This window comes from Pyxicephalus adspersus, chromosome 1 (assembly GCF_032062135.1).
Source record: "Pyxicephalus adspersus chromosome 1, UCB_Pads_2.0, whole genome shotgun sequence".
NCBI lineage: Eukaryota > Metazoa > Chordata > Amphibia > Anura > Pyxicephalidae > Pyxicephalus > Pyxicephalus adspersus.
Genome location: NC_092858.1, coordinates 9,692,464 through 9,710,782, shown reverse-complemented (window position 1 = coordinate 9,710,782; position 18,319 = coordinate 9,692,464). Strand labels below are relative to the sequence as shown.

General features: G+C 38.2%; 1 protein-coding gene and 1 long non-coding RNA gene across 4 annotated transcripts in view; one reads left to right on the top strand and one right to left on the bottom strand.

The window, feature by feature from the left end:
- Positions 1–18,112, top strand: part of LOC140342333 (uncharacterized) — a 20,893-nt gene extending 2,781 nt beyond the window's left edge. Inside the window, exon 2 of the long non-coding RNA XR_011923055.1 lies at positions 17,915–18,112. This is a non-coding gene — a long non-coding RNA (uncharacterized lncRNA). The remainder of the gene's footprint in view (positions 1–17,914) is intronic.
- Positions 1,880–8,508, bottom strand: SERPINH1 (serpin family H member 1). 3 transcript variants are annotated; one of them, XM_072401911.1, is made up of 6 exons: positions 8,376–8,508; positions 6,918–6,961; positions 4,784–5,445; positions 4,595–4,693; positions 4,005–4,237; positions 1,880–2,924 (listed from the first exon to the last, which is right to left on the bottom strand). In XM_072401911.1, exons 3-6 carry the CDS (start codon positions 5,409–5,411, stop codon positions 2,622–2,624), a joined length of 1,263 nt encoding a protein of 420 aa, XP_072258012.1. In that variant the 5' UTR covers positions 5,412–5,445; positions 6,918–6,961; positions 8,376–8,508; the 3' UTR covers positions 1,880–2,621. The 3 variants fall into 3 exon arrangements, with proteins under 3 accessions (XP_072258012.1, XP_072258030.1, XP_072258022.1); XM_072401929.1 differs by lacking the exon at positions 6,918–6,961 and having other exon boundaries at positions 8,376–8,495; XM_072401921.1 differs by lacking the exon at positions 8,376–8,508 and having other exon boundaries at positions 6,918–8,356.
- Positions 18,113–18,319: the final 207 nt, after the last annotated feature.

The window sequence follows — 18,319 nt, the reverse complement described above, 5'->3', positions numbered from 1 at the left end:
TTACACACGATAGATGGTCAACGATCGTCGTCCAATCCGATCCGCCGGTCCGGTCGTTCATTTCCAACGACTATCCTCGTTCGTCGGCGTCGTTGGTTACTTTTTTTACAAACGATTTTTGGCCAATCGGTCGTTCGTCGTTCGTTCTTCGTTCATTTCCAACGATAAAAATTGGACGTGTGTACGCAGCTTAACAGGAACTTAATTTTAAGAAACTACAAGCCAAAAAATATAGTTATTGCCTGTTGTTGTATATTTGCACATTATGACACACCTACCTGCTAAAATACCAGTCCAGCGCTGTGATGGCGACATTATATCCACTTTAAATAGTTTAAAATGAATGTCCATTGTTTGAGTAATAGAAGCAAATTAGAAGGTGATGATCCTATACCAAGTGCTGTAACCCATGGAAACCAGATTCCCTGTATTAGTTGATTCTAAAGCTAGATGAAGAATAGTTAGTTGTTTTGGGTGCACTCTTATAAGAAATGCTTAGGGAATAATTTAGAATTTGCAATAAAAAAATGACCTCAGCAGAAGTTACTAGAACTATCACAATTATTATTAATATTATTGTTGTTATTATTATTAAAATTATTATTATTATTATGCAAAATGACAGACAGATACAGACAGACCAATGTCTATTGGTTGATATGGCATTAGATAGTACAAAATATAGGGATGTATGTTGGGGGATATAGGGGGTTGTGTGGGGATTACTAACCTGATGTGACCCTTAACATTATCACCACTTTATCCTCTAAGTAGAATTTAAATCCATGGGCAGTGCGCAAGGTTTTGCTACAATGCCCATGTATGCAAACCATATATGCACATTATGGCAGACCCCCCAGTTAAAGTGTTCCCCCTCCAAAATCAAGGAGGCAGCCATGATGGCCCTTGTAAATCCGGTGCTGCTACTGACATCATCATCATCATCCGGTCTTCTGACTTTGGAGTCTTTCACCATCTTCATTGGCTGGTTGGGGATGAAATCATGCTTGGGTTTGGGTTGGAGATTAAACTTGGGGCCTGTTTTCTAAATTATATTTAAACCCCGTTTTTTTAGTTCTAAGTGGAGTGCAGAAGTGTTAGAACTATTTTTCTGCTGTCTCAAGTTAGGATAATAACCATCTCCTTTTCTTGGGCATCGGTAATACTGCAAAAAAAGTTATAGGAAATCCAGACTGTTACAGCAACTGCTACAGTTACTACAACTATTTAAGATATTTCTCCTGACTTTCTATTGTGTCTACAAAACAGGAAGTACTTTTTAACTTTTAAGACAGTGCTGCACATTTTTTGTGTTTACCAGGAAAAACTCTTCTATTACACAGCCCGTGTCTGGTTGGTTTATATCATTTTAATCAAATGTCTAATCACTGCTGTGTATTTAGAATTGCTCACCATCTACTTCTTGTGACTACAAGCCGTGCTCTCTCATGTAGACACATGTCAGATTACAGAATGTAGTCTGGTATCCATTGTTCTTCATACTTTGGGTGTCACATGGTCACGTCTGAGTGACGCTATCACCAGTGGATTTCAGAGATAATAAGCTAGATGTAGTGCAGTGTGCAAGCACATTTGACCCATAAGATAGGTTTCCCATGTACCACTTACTTCACTTTTCAACCTTTGTTTAATGTTGGGTTTATTTGAGCCTGGGAAACTTCCTGCAACTCTCCCTATTATTTCTAATTCTTGATCTGAAATTCTACAGGAAGCCAACATAATAGGTCAAATTATCAATTAATTCATTTATTTTGTGTAACAATTGTTGAATCCTGGGCCCATAGAATTGTTTTAGAAAGGACTGGTCACACTTCATTATTTTTTGAGCAGAAAACACAAACACTAATATTTTTTTAGCAACTTTATTGCAAAATAAAACACACACAGAACTTTCAAACGGTTTGTAACTTTTACAAAGTAAAGATTTTGTGAATCCACATGGTGAAAGTAATTCAAAATCCCCTTTGATTTTTTTTGTCTTTTTTTGTTTAATATTTAAATAAGAACATCTTCCCACCCCCCGACAAGCACACATATCCTTGTAAATCCAACCTGCACCACACATGGTGCAAGGAATGATTGCATAGGTATTAGTTACCCATTGACCCCTTACATGACACATGCAAGGGGGCAATACAAACAGACAAAATCCCCCTGAAATAGGGGAAAGAAAGAGCCGGCTTCCTGTATGTGAAAGGACATCCAAAGCAAATCGATGGAAGTCATGGCTGTTGTTAAAAAAGAGACAAATTTGACCTGAGGGTTATTTTTAAGTCTTTAACTCCTAATAAAAGCCATAAGGTCTTTGATACTAAATGACTCTTCACAGTTCCAGAATCTGCTTAGCTAAAAAGACCCCAGCACTATGTTGCAAAACTCCATTTACAGTCTTGCATGATTAATACTGCAATGGGAAGTTTCAGTCTCTTTTATAATGTCTTTGGTGTCTTGCTTTGGTGGAATGTTATCTTTTTGTAAACAGGTCAAGATGTCAAATGCCAACATTGCATTTTTTTTTATATCATCCTTTCATTAAAAAAAAATGAAATTTATTTATAACTACCCAACCCGACTACCCTATCCCCCATGACTTTTTAGTACTATAATTCATCACGCATCTTGTCACCCTTTGGTCTGACTAGTCTACCAATGAAAAGAATGGAGTCTGTCTTGTTGTCCTTGATAAGGAAGACGTAGGGGTGATCAGCGTAGAAGAGTTTTGGTGATCTAAGCTCTTCTCTGGAGTAGATATCGGCATTAAAGGGATTTCCATCAGTGTCCCATTCCAGGGAAGCTGCGTGGAACAGGTTGGCGAGGTAGAGGTCCTTCTTGCCAGAGATTTTGGAAAGGTCAGCCTTGGTTTTGTCAGTGGCTTCGGTCAGACCAAGTTCAGTTAGGTGTTTCTGTAAAAAAGAAAATGGAGTCGGTTGAGTCATGGTGATAAAGAATCATTTTCGTTTTATGGATTGTTGACTTTTGAAATAACGGAAACAATAGACACAATTATAAACCCTTGTTGTCTCATTGAACATGAAGAATATTTTAGATAATTTGTTAAGTTTAATTTATAGTTAAAAACCAAGGACTAATATAACGGAATCATTAGGTAAACATATACAGGTAGTCCCCGAGTTGAGGACATCCGACATACGGACGACTCCTAGATACGAACGGGGCTTCCCTGCTTTCTCCTGTGCAGGACGGAGGTTTGATGGGGCAGTTTGCATGACTTGCAGAAGAAATCTTTTGCCAAACACAGCTGAGGTTGTGAATGATCTTAAGAACTGAGCTAATCTGTAACATCTTGTAACTTCTAATGACCAAGACAAATTCTGCAGTTGTTTCTTTTTAGCATATCAAAGCACAACTTGCTCCTGAAGTTAATATTTGTCTAGGCTCCATAAAGTTTTTTTTTTTTTTTGCTTTGTTAGTGATTAACTCACAGAGGATTTTATACAGTAACTGAGACCATGCTGCCTAATAATATGTTGAGACAAACATCTGTCCTAATTGCATTTAATTAATAAAATATTGTGATTATTAGTAATAAGTTCTGATTTACATACAAATTCAACTTAAGAACAAACCTAAAGTCCCTGTCTTGTATATAACCCAGGGATTACCTGTAAAGGGTTGAAATAAGTAGTTTGCTGTTACATTCAACCTTTGTAAAAGTTCAGTTGAATCATTGGTAAGGGTACCTGAAATGCTTTTAGTGAATCCATGACAAAGTATTGCTTTGTGATGATGGAGAATTATTGAATGATGGAGATAAATGTCAAATGGTAAAGGGATAAATGTGTAACAGTAGACAATTTCAACAAATTGCTTGCTTGAGTTTAACACCCGATAATAAAAGGGTTCACTTTGGATTCATTTGAAATACAATAGATTGGTACAATAGAATGGTGGGTAGGGTTTATGGTTGGCTCCACGAATGTAACTTTAAGGTTAAATCATTGGCTTAATGAATCTGGACTCACCTGAAGGTCGTGGCTGACTTCCATACTGACTTTGGGCAGGGACACTGCAACTGCTCTCTGCTGCATCTTTCCAATCCAAGTTTTGACTTGTTCTCTGGTCAGGAGTTTCTCCACTCTCTCCAAGGGTTCCACATGGTAGGGCATAATGAAGATCATGCTGGAAAGCTTGTGGGCCAGGGGCATCTCCAGGATCTGAAGGGCGTTGGTCTCATCCTCACAGTAATTGTACAGACCTAAAGGCAAGGTCACAAAGGTTGGTATTGATAGAATATTTTTCATGTCTGTGACACGGCATTATCAAATGCTGTATAATAATTATGTATGTGACATCAATGATTATATTTGGTCTCAAACACAACTATTCAAGCTTTATGACAAAATTATCAAAAAAAGTTACAATATACTTTGGATAAGTTTGGGAAGGTAAAAAAATCTAGGTTTTATGACTTTCCCTAAATGCTCTTCCTTCTAAACTAATAATGATTTTATGGTCTAAAGTTTGGCTTTAATTCCTGAGATCCAAAATCTTATAACTGAACATTAAAATATTCAGTATGTTGTTTTTTTCTCATAATATTCATTGAACATACCTGTGCGGTGCATCATGGGGACAGACACGGTGAAAGAACGGGTCACCATGAAGCCGCGGTTGTCAACCATTTTGTGGTGGAACTTCTCATCCCAGTGAGCTACAGAAGAAAAGAGAAACCTTTAGTTATCATGAAATTTCTAAATTGCAAATTTTGATTAGACAAAGTCAATTGGCTTTGGATACTCACGCTTGAAAAACATGGCGTTGACGATAAGAGCTCCATCGGTCTTCTCCACATCACTGGTCACCTCTGGGAGTTTGCCATCGGTGGTCTGAGTGGCCCACTCGTTGATGGACTTAAGAGCGCTTCTCTTGTCTCGGAAGTTAATCTTGGAGTGCTCGTAGTTGTAGTGCTTCTTGCTGTTCTTCACAAAGTCATCGGAGAAACTGATGGAGCTTGGGCCGTAGAGACGGTTTCCAATTTTCCAGGTGACGTTACGGGCGGTGGAGTTGCTGACTTCATTGAGGAGTTCAGCCAAGCCAGAATGGACGAGGTCATCACTTAGCTTGTCAACGCTAAGGACTGCTTTGGCCTGGGCGGCAGTGCTGGCTTTACCGGCAAGGTTGACCAGACCGAGAGAAGAAGCTACCACAACTGGGGAGACCAGGATGTTGTCAATCTTTTTGTCCTTGGCCATGGTGTGATAGAGGTTATATGCCAGGTTAGCACTTCGGTCAGCAATGGTGTTGGCATGTTCACTGATTTTCTTCTCTGGAGCTGTAACACCCTTGGCTGCTTTCTCTACGGCTTTCTTATCTACTGCTGCATCCACAGCAAGCAGGAGGCCAAGAGCCAGAAATTTGATCATCCACATGGTGCTTTTATTTGTAGGAAGAAGCAATTCAAATCTACAAAATAAAAGAGAAGCATTTCAAAGTTAATTACCTTGTGTTAGAATTAATCCACATATAACAACTTTGTTACCATGTTGAAGGTCAGGTGAGGATAAAACAAATTCATGGAAGGACATCACAGGCACTTTGTCTCTTGGATTTGTTATTTTTATTTTCCTCCTATTAATATTTAATTTTTGAGCTTTCAACATGTACCTCCAGGCTTTGGAGAACATATGGAAGGGTGAAACCCTATTGCTGTCTGTATCCCAATTGGGGACATTTACTACACTATCTGTACTGATGAGAACTGGCACATCAAAGATAGGGAAACGAAATCCAAAATGTTAAAATTGTCCCCAGAACATAACAAGGAGAAGATAAATCTGTACCTGGAACATTTCTTTTAATTTCTTGTTGCACCAGGATTTAGGTACAAATTCTCCAATGGTGAACATACAAAAAGGCAGGTTTATATACTTCCCTAATTTATTAGAAAAAAACCCTCAAAATAGGGTAAATTTAAATAATAATAGGTTTTTTTAAATAATAATTTTCTGTATGTTATAATATTATATCATTGTAACTTTTTTGCTACTTTGTCTTTCTATTATACCCTTATGTCATAAGTTCTCTGACTATGACACACAAGTGGCCCACCTATTTCCCTGCCTTAGGGGCGGAGTGACGTTAAACTGGGTTTGGGCTAGAATTTGCTGACAGTTAGCCAATGAATTACAGAAAAAGTAACCATGCAAATCCAATGAAGGTCAAAGGAGTTTTGGCCCACATTTAAAAGAATAAAAAAGAAAAGTCTTTTTTTTTTTTTTGCATTTAAAAACACCTCTATATTACAAAAGGTAAATGAAAAAAAAAATCTTAAAAGGCCATTGAATGGAAGTGACGCTGCCCCACCCTGCGTGTCAGCTAAATGAATAGCCTGGGGCTGCAGATTCACAGTGACTAAATGTAGACTCTGAGTCATTGAATTTAAGTTTTGTGCCAGCTTTCCATACTAAAAAAAAACCCAGTCAATAGCTAATTTTAAGTAATAGACAGACCTTGCAATTTTGAAGCAATGACTGGAGACGAGACGTGGCAGGTGATGCAAACCTCTATTGGATTTACAATAGATCTTGCACTTTTGGGATAAGAGGGAAACTTTTTCTCTGATTACCCCAACCAGTAATTCTGCAACCATAACTTTGTAACTTCGAGGCAACTGTTGCTGTTTAACTTATCCCTCCTCTCCTATTTAAAGTGGGATACTCCACTTATTAGCAATAGGGGATATATGGGAAGAGCTATCACTTTAAAAAGAAAATCCAATTGATCCTTTTTTTTTTTAATTTGCAATTAATTTGCATTAACTTTTTTTTTATTATATGACCAATGATCTATTATTATTCATTACTTTTTCTCCAAGCACAGAGCACCTTGGGATCACACAGTACTGAGAAAGAATTGAGAATGTGGATTCCAGATACCTTTATAGAGATTCATAGTGAGGTCAACTTTTGCAATTTTCATTCTGAAAGAAACAGACAAATGAAGCAGATTCCCATAGAACACAATTGAGCACCAGCAGATGTAGAAGCAGTGTTGTACGTGAATGAGACCCTCCTATGGCTCTTAGTGGCCCTGTGCCCCCCCTAAGGGGGTTTGGCTATAATTGGTACTTGGAGGATAAGGGGGTAGATTTGGGTGGGATGGGGTAGAGGTGATGATGTGGCAAAGTCTGAATGATTTCTATGTGTTTAACCATTTCAATGTATCACAGCGTCGTCCCACCCAGCATTGCCCCTGGGGTCTGTGATCTCATGGAAATGAAAACAACATAGCAAAGGAAAAGGATGTGTATTATGATTTCAAACAATAGACAAAACACAAAGCAAAACAGCCATCTCCTGCTGCATGAAAACAATACTATTTTTGTTTTTGTGCTCATCAACCTGTTTTTTTTTTTAAAGCAAAGTAATTCTTTGCATAAAATGCAGCCGCCTATAGCAAGCAATCTGCACCATTCACTCAATGATATATCATCGGTTGCTATTTATTATTATTATTATTATTATTAATGAACAGGATTTATATAGCACCAACATATTATACAGCGCTGTACAATAATTATTGCAACATATTATTATAGCACAGCTGTATTTGGTAACAAGTATCAGAGGCATTCAACAAAGCAAAAAGTTTTGATTATGCTTTACCACCAAAAGACCAATCTATAGGGACATTTGGCTACTATTGGGTTATTGCACATTGCTTTTTTGACTTTCCATAAACTTATCTAATCCTTTGCAGCAGGACTACAAATCTCAGCAAGCCTTTATGAGAACCTATGCTTAGTTTAGATTGCTGTGCTGTGTTTCCTTTCTTTACATACAATTTGCATTACTATATAGCATCCCACCTTTCCTCATTTTGCAGGTTATTCTGCAGAATGTACATTTATTCATAGGGTTGCAATAGTAAAGAGCAAAGGGCATTGCAAGTTTTTACCCAAAATATTGGCAACACCTTAAACTTGCAGCAAATAGCGGTTGTGCTCAGTAATGCCTCTAACTAGCAGTAATGCAGAGATTTTAAAGAATAATTACAAACTTGCACATTCTTTATACCTTACAGTAGCATAATATACCATACATACAACCATGCAAACTGCAATAAATAATGCAATAACATGCAGCAACCAATCAGAATTCATTTATTATTAGCCTGCACTAGATTTATCATCACTTCTTTCTGCAATTCTAAATAATTCCTAATTTGCAAAAAACTCTGGAAGTTTATGGTGCCAGTACTGCTGTCTGTGCAATGAAAGCAAAGCACAAAAACAGCTGATGCAGCATTTTTTCTGCATGAATTGAGTTCAGAATCCCAGTGATACTTTGTATCCAGAGTGTTATCCTCCCTTCCCAATAGGATAGGTGACATACCTCAGTAGCAGAAGCTATGGAGAATCTCTCTCTCTTTCCTGATCTCTCCTCTTCTGTGTCTGCAGGTCTGCTGTCCCACTGATCCAACAACCCAGCCTATATACCCAGCTGAGGAAAGTTCTGGAAGTTTGGAAAACTTTATTTAAATGAGGGACTTTGATGTCCCCCTCCTTTGCCCTCTGACGTCCCAATCCCTCCTCCTGTGATTCCAACCCCTCAGCTGCTTGAGACAACCCCTGACATTCCTTTACTTGACAATGTGGATATTTGTAACCTGATTGTTATATGAGAGATGAGGATAATGGTCCTAATGCCACGCTAAATCCAGGGCGTAGATCTGTCTTGGCGAACCGTGAAAGATTTGCACCATAGTTTGAACAATTGAAAGAAATATTCTCATGCAAAAAATGGAAAAATCTGTTCTTGTATCAGTGATTGAATTTCTATCATTGGAAGTAATCATTATAATGAATATAGCAGTCGCAGCGTTTGCTCCATCAGGATATATAAGTGCGCAGTCTACGCATATGAAGCAGAAGAATTTAGTTTTTATTCATATATTTTATTACTTTACATTATTAACAAGTTACAAAAACTAAATAATTCGATTCCATTCCAATTCCACTTAGATTACAACTTTTACTTTTCAGTTGCAGGTGACTTTGTATAAAGGTATAAAGGGGTCAAATGGTAATAATGGAGACCCCAGGATACAGATTAGGAGGCTGTAAGGTTGGCCATACATACACATGGCGAATTGATCAAGTGATTAAACTTTCAATTCTAACTTTTCATTTCTAAAGGCATTAAAATAAAAATTTTTAGTCAACTGCAAGTAGATGAAATCAGAATGACACCGAAAAATCTGATCAATTTATGAGACATTGATGGTTATCGGGGTGATAAATAGTTGCCTGATGGTGGTTGTTAGGGGTCAGATTGAGGTTATCGAATTGAAACATAGGGCCCAATGGAGGTTATTGAGGTTTAATAGAAATAATTCTGGTTTTGAAGAATTTCAATTCCTCGCACTTGCACATCAAGAAAATCATTTCATCCAAAAAAGAACAGTTTTGATTTTGACGGAATTCTGGTGCTCAATGTTACTGACATTGTTTCATTTCTGGCAATTACACTCGATTGGATTTGGATTGTTTGATCCCTGGTGAAAAGAATGTGGTTAAAAATTGCCATGTTCATGGCCGACTTTCTTTGCACAGATAGTAAGCTCTTCGGGGCAGGGTCCTGTCCTCCTCCTGTGTCACTGTCTGTATCTGTCTGTCATTTGCAACCCCTGTTTAATGTACAGCGCTGCGTAATATGTTGCCGCTATATAAATCCTGTTTATTATTATTATAAATAATAATAATATTTAGTCAGATATTCATCAATTCACCATGGTGGTGTGATGAGCAACATCAGGGGACCCCTCTGCCCCGTCAGATCTGCACCTGAGACGAATGGTCATACTTGACTACTCATATCAGTTTTTCACCCGAATTGAGCTTGACCATTCGTCTCAGGTGCAAACCTGACATGGGCACAGTGGCCCCCCAGTGTCGCTCATCATGCTGCCACGGTGAATTGATGAATATCGGATTCGGATATCGGTGGAAGAACCACTCGCATTCCTATGGATTCGGCACACTTCCTTCCCCTTTCCATTTCTATAGAACAGAATGGCAATGTGTACAGCTCTCATTCATCTGTCATTGGAAACGCCATTAAAGATTATTTCCAGCCACAACACCCATTGGACATCTGTACGAGGCTTATTAAATGATACGTAATGGAGGAGAAGGGAAGGTAATCCTAAGAAACTTCCTATGACTAGATTGTAAGCTCTTCGGGGCAGGGTTCTCTCCTCCTGTGTCACTGTCTGTATTAGTCTGTCATTTGCAATCCCTATTTAATGTACAGCGCTGCGTAATATGTTGGCGCTATAAAAATCCTGTTTATTATTAATAATAATAATAATAATATTAATAATAATAATAATATGACAGGTTGTACAGTAAGTGAGAATTTCCATTGCCATATAGGAATAGTTTTATTGGAAGGATCCCAAGATAAAGAGCTTGCTCTTGGCTGGGTTGATGGTAGCTCTTCTATAGTAATGCAATGCACTGGCATAGATCCGTGTTGTTTGTACCTTCAGACATACTTTGCACTGATCACTATATCACACCTAACATTACTAATAATAACATTGCATGGAATAATGAGCGTTTTTGCACTGGAAAGGTTTGCATGGGCCCAGCTGATCTCACATCACTCAATAAACCCCCCACGTGGTCATTGGCCTTATTCTGACCCCAGAAAGGAAAGCATGCTATGTAGTAAAGTCCTGATTTGTTTAAACACCTGATGCACTTTTTTTTTCTTTTACAAATCTGTGCAGAACATTCTAGACGTCTGCGTGTTACCCCGGAGGTAAAGGAGGGGAGTAACTTTTTTTAGGACGTCCTTTAGATTCTGAACGCTCCTTCTGTTACAGCATATTACACCGCTCACAGCCGGACCCTCCGCTGCTCAATGTCATGATCATTTTCTGCAAATGAAAGTTTCCAGGTACAAGTCCTGAGTGGGCAAGGTTTTTTAATCCACTGCATTCTAGGACTTCTATTATTATTAATAAACTGTATTTATATAGCGCCAACATATTACACAGCGTTGTACAATAAACTGGGGTAGCAAATGATAAATAGATACAGACAGTGACTCAGGAAGAGGAAAGGACCCTGCCCCGAAGAGCTTACAATCTGTGCAAAGAAAGTCAGCCATGAACATGGCAATTTTTAACCACATTCATTTCACCAGGGATCAAACAATCCAAATCCAATTGAGTGTAAAAGTTCATCATAGCCAGTACATGAAGGGACTTACATTCCATTCAAACTCTGCAAGCATTGTACTTTCTTTTATAGAAATGTTTAAATTTTTGGGGTCTCTGAATAAAAATAAAAAATATTTTAGAAATATGGATATTGGTTGTTTCATTTTCATCTTATTTAATGGGCAGATCACCTGGTGGGACATCCACGGCTGTCTGGTTCCTAAAGAGGAGGCTGGCAGACAATGATATAATGGAACTGGGAAAAGGTGGGCAGATATCCTATAAAGAGGGCCGGGAAGGCTTGGGGTTCACTTCCATGGGCATCAATGCTTAGTTCAAGCAAATATATTATTATAACAGATATAATATATATCAAACCAATGCAAAAGTAAATGTCTCATTTGTATAGGCATCCAAAAAAGTCCAGAGACGGCTGTTGTGTGCTGCCATCTTGGATGTGAAATGGTAGCTCCAGTAGACTCAGATTAACTTAATACTATTTCGCTTTAGATGAGAGGGAAATGGCAAAGCTGGGCCAGCATAGGCAATATTTAGACCATCCAAGAAAAGAAGAAGATAGCTAAGACGTAGAAGAAGCAAAGGTGCGCCGCACTAATCAAGTCAAGTTTTCTGGCACAAGTATATCAGCACATTGCAAGGGAATAAAAAATATGGAAAGGGGGAACACTATAGGTAAGAAAATGTTTTATTTTTCTGCAATGTTGTAAGTTGATGACAGGTTCTCTTTAAGGCTGGCTTCACACCTATACTAACCCTTGCCCGCTATTATAATAGTTCATTCAAAAGGAATGGCTTTGCAACACAATGCACAACGCCAGTTACAGGATGGTGAGTAAAATCTGGAAAAGTGTTCATTACTACAATGCAACCATAAAAACGTGGCGTTAGAGGGATTTTCCATCTGCTACAGAATAACTATTTGTAGTCAGTCACATTCACCTCCTATTCTCCATATGGAATATCAAACTGGAGTGATACAGAATGCTGGCTTACTCAAGGATGGTGCAGAATAATGAGACTTGAAAAGAAGTTTTGAATTAAATAAAGGTAACATAACAAGAAATTGTTTTAGTGAACTGCTGCAAGATCTCTTCCCAGGAACACATACCATTAAGTAGATTACTTGTGTGGTGACAGCAGACGGCAGGCAATTGTTACTCAGCTGTACAAACACAGGGGATGGGGACTGCTGGGGCACTCCGCTAATTATAAAGGTGATGCATTGCATGTGGAAAAGATCAAATCAACAATAGCTATCAAATTAAAGACAGGAATCGTCTACAGCCAGACCCTGCACCAAAGGAGCTTACAGTCTAAGAGCACACAAGCGCTGGTAAAATTACAAAAATCACTAGGTAATAGGGATTACAGATACAACAAATGACTTCCTATTAATATTATTAAATTGTATTTATATGACACCAACATATTACATGGCGCAGTGAAATAAATAGGGGTTGCAAATGACACAGATACAAACAATGACACAGGAGGAGGGAAGGACCCTGCCCAGAAGAGCTTACAATCTAGGAGATGATCCTCCATGGTCATAAAATGTCACTGAGATGCAGTGGAACCAAAAGAGCTTGCTATCTAAGAACAGGAGACTTATGACTATGCCGTTAATTGTAAAAAAAAAAAAAAATGTATGAACTGAATGTGCAATTAAATTCTATCGCTCTACATTACATGTATGAAAAGCACGCCATAGGGAGCAATGTGTTACATTATGTGAATAATACATTCACAGCCTATTAGTATTGCTGCTCTGCATTAGCACATGCACTTGTATTATTTATTCTACAGCACTGTACATTAAATAATGTCCTCATGTGTCACTGTCTGTATCTGTCTGTCATTTGCCACCCCTATTTAATGTACAGCGCTGCATAATATGTTGGCGCTATATATATACTATTTATTATTAATAATAATTTCCTTAGAACATAATTTGTAGCCTTGCATGACGTTCTGAAAGTCGGAATCTGCATATGAATGGGCATCACCCCCTGGGTATGAGTCCTGGTGATTGGCATTCTAGAGATGGTGAAAAATCTATTAATGGTGTGTTATTAATATTAATATTATTAATAAACAGGACTTATATAGCGCCAACATATTACGCAGCGCTGTACATGAAATAGGGTGTTGAGAACATTAAAGGGTAGATTGTAAGCTCTTCAGGGCAGGGTCCTCTCCTTCTGTGTCTGTATTCATCTGTCATTTGCAACCCCTATTTAATGTACAGCGCTGCGTAATATGTTGGCGCTAATTAAATACTGTTTATTATTATTAATAATAATAATAATAATAATAATTAAAGTTATGGCATCACAGGGTGCAGGGAGGAAGAATTATTAATTTTATTATTAATATTAAACAGGATTTATATAGCGCCAACATATTACGCAGCGCTGTACATTAAGAATCTTTTATTTAAAAGACCAAGGTGACTGTTTCTTTTATTTGTGTTATATTAAGTCCACCAAACTATGTGCAATGTAATAGTAATATATGTGATGATGCAATGCACAAGTAATATATGTTAAAGCAGCAGAATAATCTTTCTATATTGCAATCTTCTAGAAGTTTTCTTTCTACAGATGTGGATGTGAGTATTCTGGAAGTTTTCTGCACTCTCCTCCCCCCACCCTGCCACGTTGTCTGTCTGTTCTACAGCTATGTGGGATGCAGAATAACTCTCAATGCTTCCTCTCCAAAATTCCTCCTCCTCATTACATGCCAAGAGAGCTCACAGGAGGATGGAGTGGATTCTTTGGAGATAAGGCAGGGAGCCAACTTGGTGAACTGTAATATGTAAAGTGTTGCTTGCTGGCCAAATAAAAAAAAAACAATTAAAGAAAAAGAAAAGCAAAAAATTATTTTAGCAGACACAATATAGGATGGGGAGGGGGCAATTTTTGCACCACAGTTTCCATGCAGCATGTAAACCTCTTCCCTATCCACAACCCTAATTTTATTATACAAAAGAAAAAAGTGAAAGCCCAATAATGGTTCATTTACTTTTTTTGCACTTTTACAGAATTACCAACAGTCAGGGTTCATTCATTCTTTTGTGGGATTTAAAACACACATGAAAGCATGGTACATACATCAGACAAATGTTCATCTCAGCTAAAAGTCAGACGTGTACAGCAGTCCTCTGACTGTGTGGCGGATTGAAAAATAAGCAACTGGGAACAACCACTGTGCTCCTATGGAGGAGAGAACAGCGGGGTGCTGCTCCATCATCATTCCCTCTCCCCTCTTCATACATCAGATTGGTGCTCTTTTGCTTGTCAATAACTAGAAACAATCACAAATGATTGTTACCAGCGACAATCAAATGACATTTGTAGAGAGCTTAGATTGTAAGCTCTTTGGGGCAGGGTCCTCACCTCCTCCTGTGTCACTGTCTGTATCTGTCTGTCATTTGCAACCTCTATTTAATGTACAGCGCTGCGTAATATGTTGGTGCTATATAAAAACGTTTTAATAATAATAATAATAATAATAATAGCTTAGATTGTAAGCTCTTGGGTGCAGGGTTCTCTCATCCTGTGTCACTGTCTGTATCTGTCTGTCATTTGCAACCCCTATTTAATGTACAGCGCTGCATAATATGTTGGCGCTATATAAATACTGTTTAATATTAATAAAAATTATAGCTTAACTTTCGTTAATTTGAACTTCATTAAGACAACCTATTCAGTTTTAATAGGAAGCTAACACAAAAGACCAAAAAAAGACATGCAGCATTTTTTCCCAACACAGCGCATGGTCATTGATTGGTTGAAAGTCTCAAAACACTGCACACCTGTACAATATGATGCATTTCCAATTCTTGCACAGATTATTATTATTAATAATATTATTATTATTATTATTATTAATAAACAGGATTTATATAGTGCCAAAATTTTACGCAGCGCTGTACATTAAATAAGGGTTGCAAATGACACACAGATATAGACAGTGACACAGGAGGAGGGGAGGACCCTGCCCCGAAGAGCTTACAATCTAGGAGGTGGGGGAATTTACACAGATAGAAAGTGATTGGAATTCTGATGCCTTTTAATGATTGTTTATGCACATGGCATGACTTTATATAGTGCCATATGTAGCTGGTGCAGAACAGGCTTGGAGGACTCCTGCTGAACTCATTTGGGACCCTGTGGGGGCCACTGTTGGCTAAGGAAGTTCTAGGGCCCTCATGCAGCAGCCCACTTTGCACCTCCCTATGTCTTTTGATGACTTCATGCACTTTTCAATCTTTATTTACCAACATGTATAAATCATTTGCAAACGGTTGAAAGCATTCTGATGAACAGCAGGTGACCCAAGATCATTTGCGATGATGATGAGAACCACAAGTGCACTGCAAATTATTATTATTAATAATAAAAAGTATTTATATAGCACCAACATTTTACGCAGCGTTGTACATAAAATAGGGGGTTAGAAATGACAGAAGCAGCATACAATAGCAAATGTATAATAATGCGTGCCAATATCTCCTCCTCACCACAAAAATGTGCTTAGTATTAAGCACCTGGGAGCAGTTCATGGCACAATTGTCACCCACATATCTGAAGTTAGCCTTATAGCAATTATTTTGGTTTTGTAATTGCAAGTTTCTTTTTTTATGGAAAAAGACCTCTGCGGCTATTTTTAGGAATACACCATGCCGTCTGTGAGGGTATATTGTGTACAGCTGTTACCTAAAAAGTGAGAAGAGATTCATGTTTGTACTCCGTTTCCTGTAATAGCTTTACAAGCCCTTTCAGGGTATTCACAAGTCACTACTTGCCATGATTGCACATTGCATGGTGCAGTGAGCACGCTCTCTGTCTGCTGGAATGCTCTTTAAGAAAATTCTAGAAGCCTGAACTGAGGAATCACTCCATTGCTGCACCACCAGAGGCTATCAATATAACCCATTCATTGGGGGTGCTCAGGGCCCGGAGTCTGGTGTCTGATAAAAACACCACTGTGTTACCTAAAGTTACTACAGCAGAGTTCTCTTTCCATACTTTTATATACTCAGCACATATATGGGAGATATCAAAGAATAAAATTTTATTCACAGGAATAGAAAAAAAATTTGGATTACTGCACAAACTTTGACTGATCATGTCACAGTGTCAGTGACTATTAAATAATGCTTTGTAGCAGATTTCATGGTTTATTTATCTGAGCTGTAACGTCAGCTGCAACTCTGGCATTTATCAAGTGTTTATTGGTCATTTATGCAGCATTTGCCCAGGAAGTTGTATAATGTGTAATATTGTGTAATAATAATAATGTTCATGGTGCCGTGTAGTGTCTAGAGTAAAGGAGTGAGGATCCCAGAACATTGACTGTCTGCTGTAGCTCCAAGAATACAAAAAATGCCCAAAAAGTTGGCACATTTTAGATTTTTTTTTAATTAGATCTCTTTCAGACTTGCAGTAAATTGCAGCTTTGTACTGCATGCTCCACCATGGTCCTGATCAGACTATCCTGAGTCAGGGCTGCAGGAGAAAGCAGGACATGAGTAGCTGCACGTGTGATTCTATAGGGAATGCCTATGTGTCAGGCCTACAGTAATAAAAACAAGACTCTTCCAGCCAGTAGGAGCTTTGTATATACACGTGTTGTCACACGTGAGGGTATAACATAGCTTTACCATATGGAACCACTGCTATTGGCTCAGACCCTCTCCCCCTCCAATACAGGGTTATGCAAGAAGGGGGCTGATACAGTGTCGTGTCAAATTTACTTTGCTTGTCAAGTTGAAGCGATACCCTTTGGCTAAATTATGGTATTGAAGATGCAAACTCTCATGACACATTCGGTTTCATTTCTGAAAATAATTCTAGAAACTACGTACAGTATTTATGCACAAAAAGGATAACTATATAAAGTATAAAAGTATTTACAAAAATGCTCAAACTTCAATAATTGCATGATGCCTGAGGATGGAACCTAATGTGTCCCGAGAGCTTGCAAAGCAGAACTCAAAAAATAAAAAGTCACCTGGCTTGCTCCTACTTTCTTTTCATATAAAAGAGCTCTCAAAACCCATTTTTTCAAACTTGCCTACCCATCTTCTTCTGTCTTTTGAAACCATCACTACTTCCCCGCTACATATCTCCCATTCTTTTGTGTCCAAATTCCCCCACCTATCAGATTGTAGGCTCTTCAGGGCAGGGTCCTCTCATCCTGTATCACTGTCTGTATTAGTCTGTCATTTGCAATCCCTATTTAATGTACAGCTCTGCATAAAATGTTGGCGCTATATAAATCCTGTTTATTATTAATAATAATAATAATAATAATAATAATTAATTTGATGATTTTGGAGGGTGAGAGGTGCAGCCAGGGTCACACTAGAAACATCAAGTAAAGTGAGAAGGTTGGCACAGCTTTCCTGGCACAGTTTGCTGGTTTTTGTAAGCCAGAAGCTAATTAGAGAGCCAAGCGGCTGGTAAGGGGTTGTTTCCGTTATTGTATTGCATGAACACATAATACAAGACATGCTTTGGTGTGTTGGGTTCCTATTTATTCCTAGTGCCAATCCAAATGCACAGCAAGCAAATAGAAATGTGCACAGCATACTTTAGATTGTAGCAGAATGACTTGCCTAATATACCCCAATGTTTATTCTCCTTTCTGATGCCACCGCTTCCATCTTTTCCAGGTCTCGGAGTCTTTGGCCAGGTCGGGGTGACATTCCTCCAACACTTGCATGGCTCAGTGTATCTTCAGAAAGAAGAGCTGAAAGTTGGGCAAGAAGATCTTTAACAGAAGAGATTGGCACAGTATCATCTTCTTTGAGATTTTAAATTTAAACCTAAACTCTGATTTAAATGACATTAAAGTGTATCTATAGGTAATACTTTGGATAAAGTAGGGAATTATTCCAGATGTCATCACAACCAGTGTCCCCAATGCAAAACTCCCCTGATCTCCTGTTCCAGTGGCAGCTGTAAAGTTGGATCTCCAATCACTTTGGTGGTCACCAAGACAAATATTGATAGTTAATATTCCCGATGGGGACACATTACCAAAATTCCCTGCACACTTTATGGAAAAGATTGAAAGT

What these genes read in the sequence shown, in the direction of transcription:
- SERPINH1 (XM_072401911.1), bottom strand. Translation starts at nt 5,411, where the DNA reads ATGTGGATGATCAAATTTCTGGCTCTTGGCCTCCTGCTTGCTGTGGAT. An exon ending in CAACGCCATGTTTTTCAAGC is followed by an intron (nt 4,694 to 4,783) that starts GTGAGTATCCAA and finishes TTTCTTCTGTAG; the next exon opens with CTCACTGGGATGAGAAGTTC. An exon ending in AAGTCAGCCACGACCTTCAG is followed by an intron (nt 2,925 to 4,004) that starts GTGAGTCCAGAT and finishes TCTTTTTTACAG; the next exon opens with AAACACCTAACTGAACTTGG.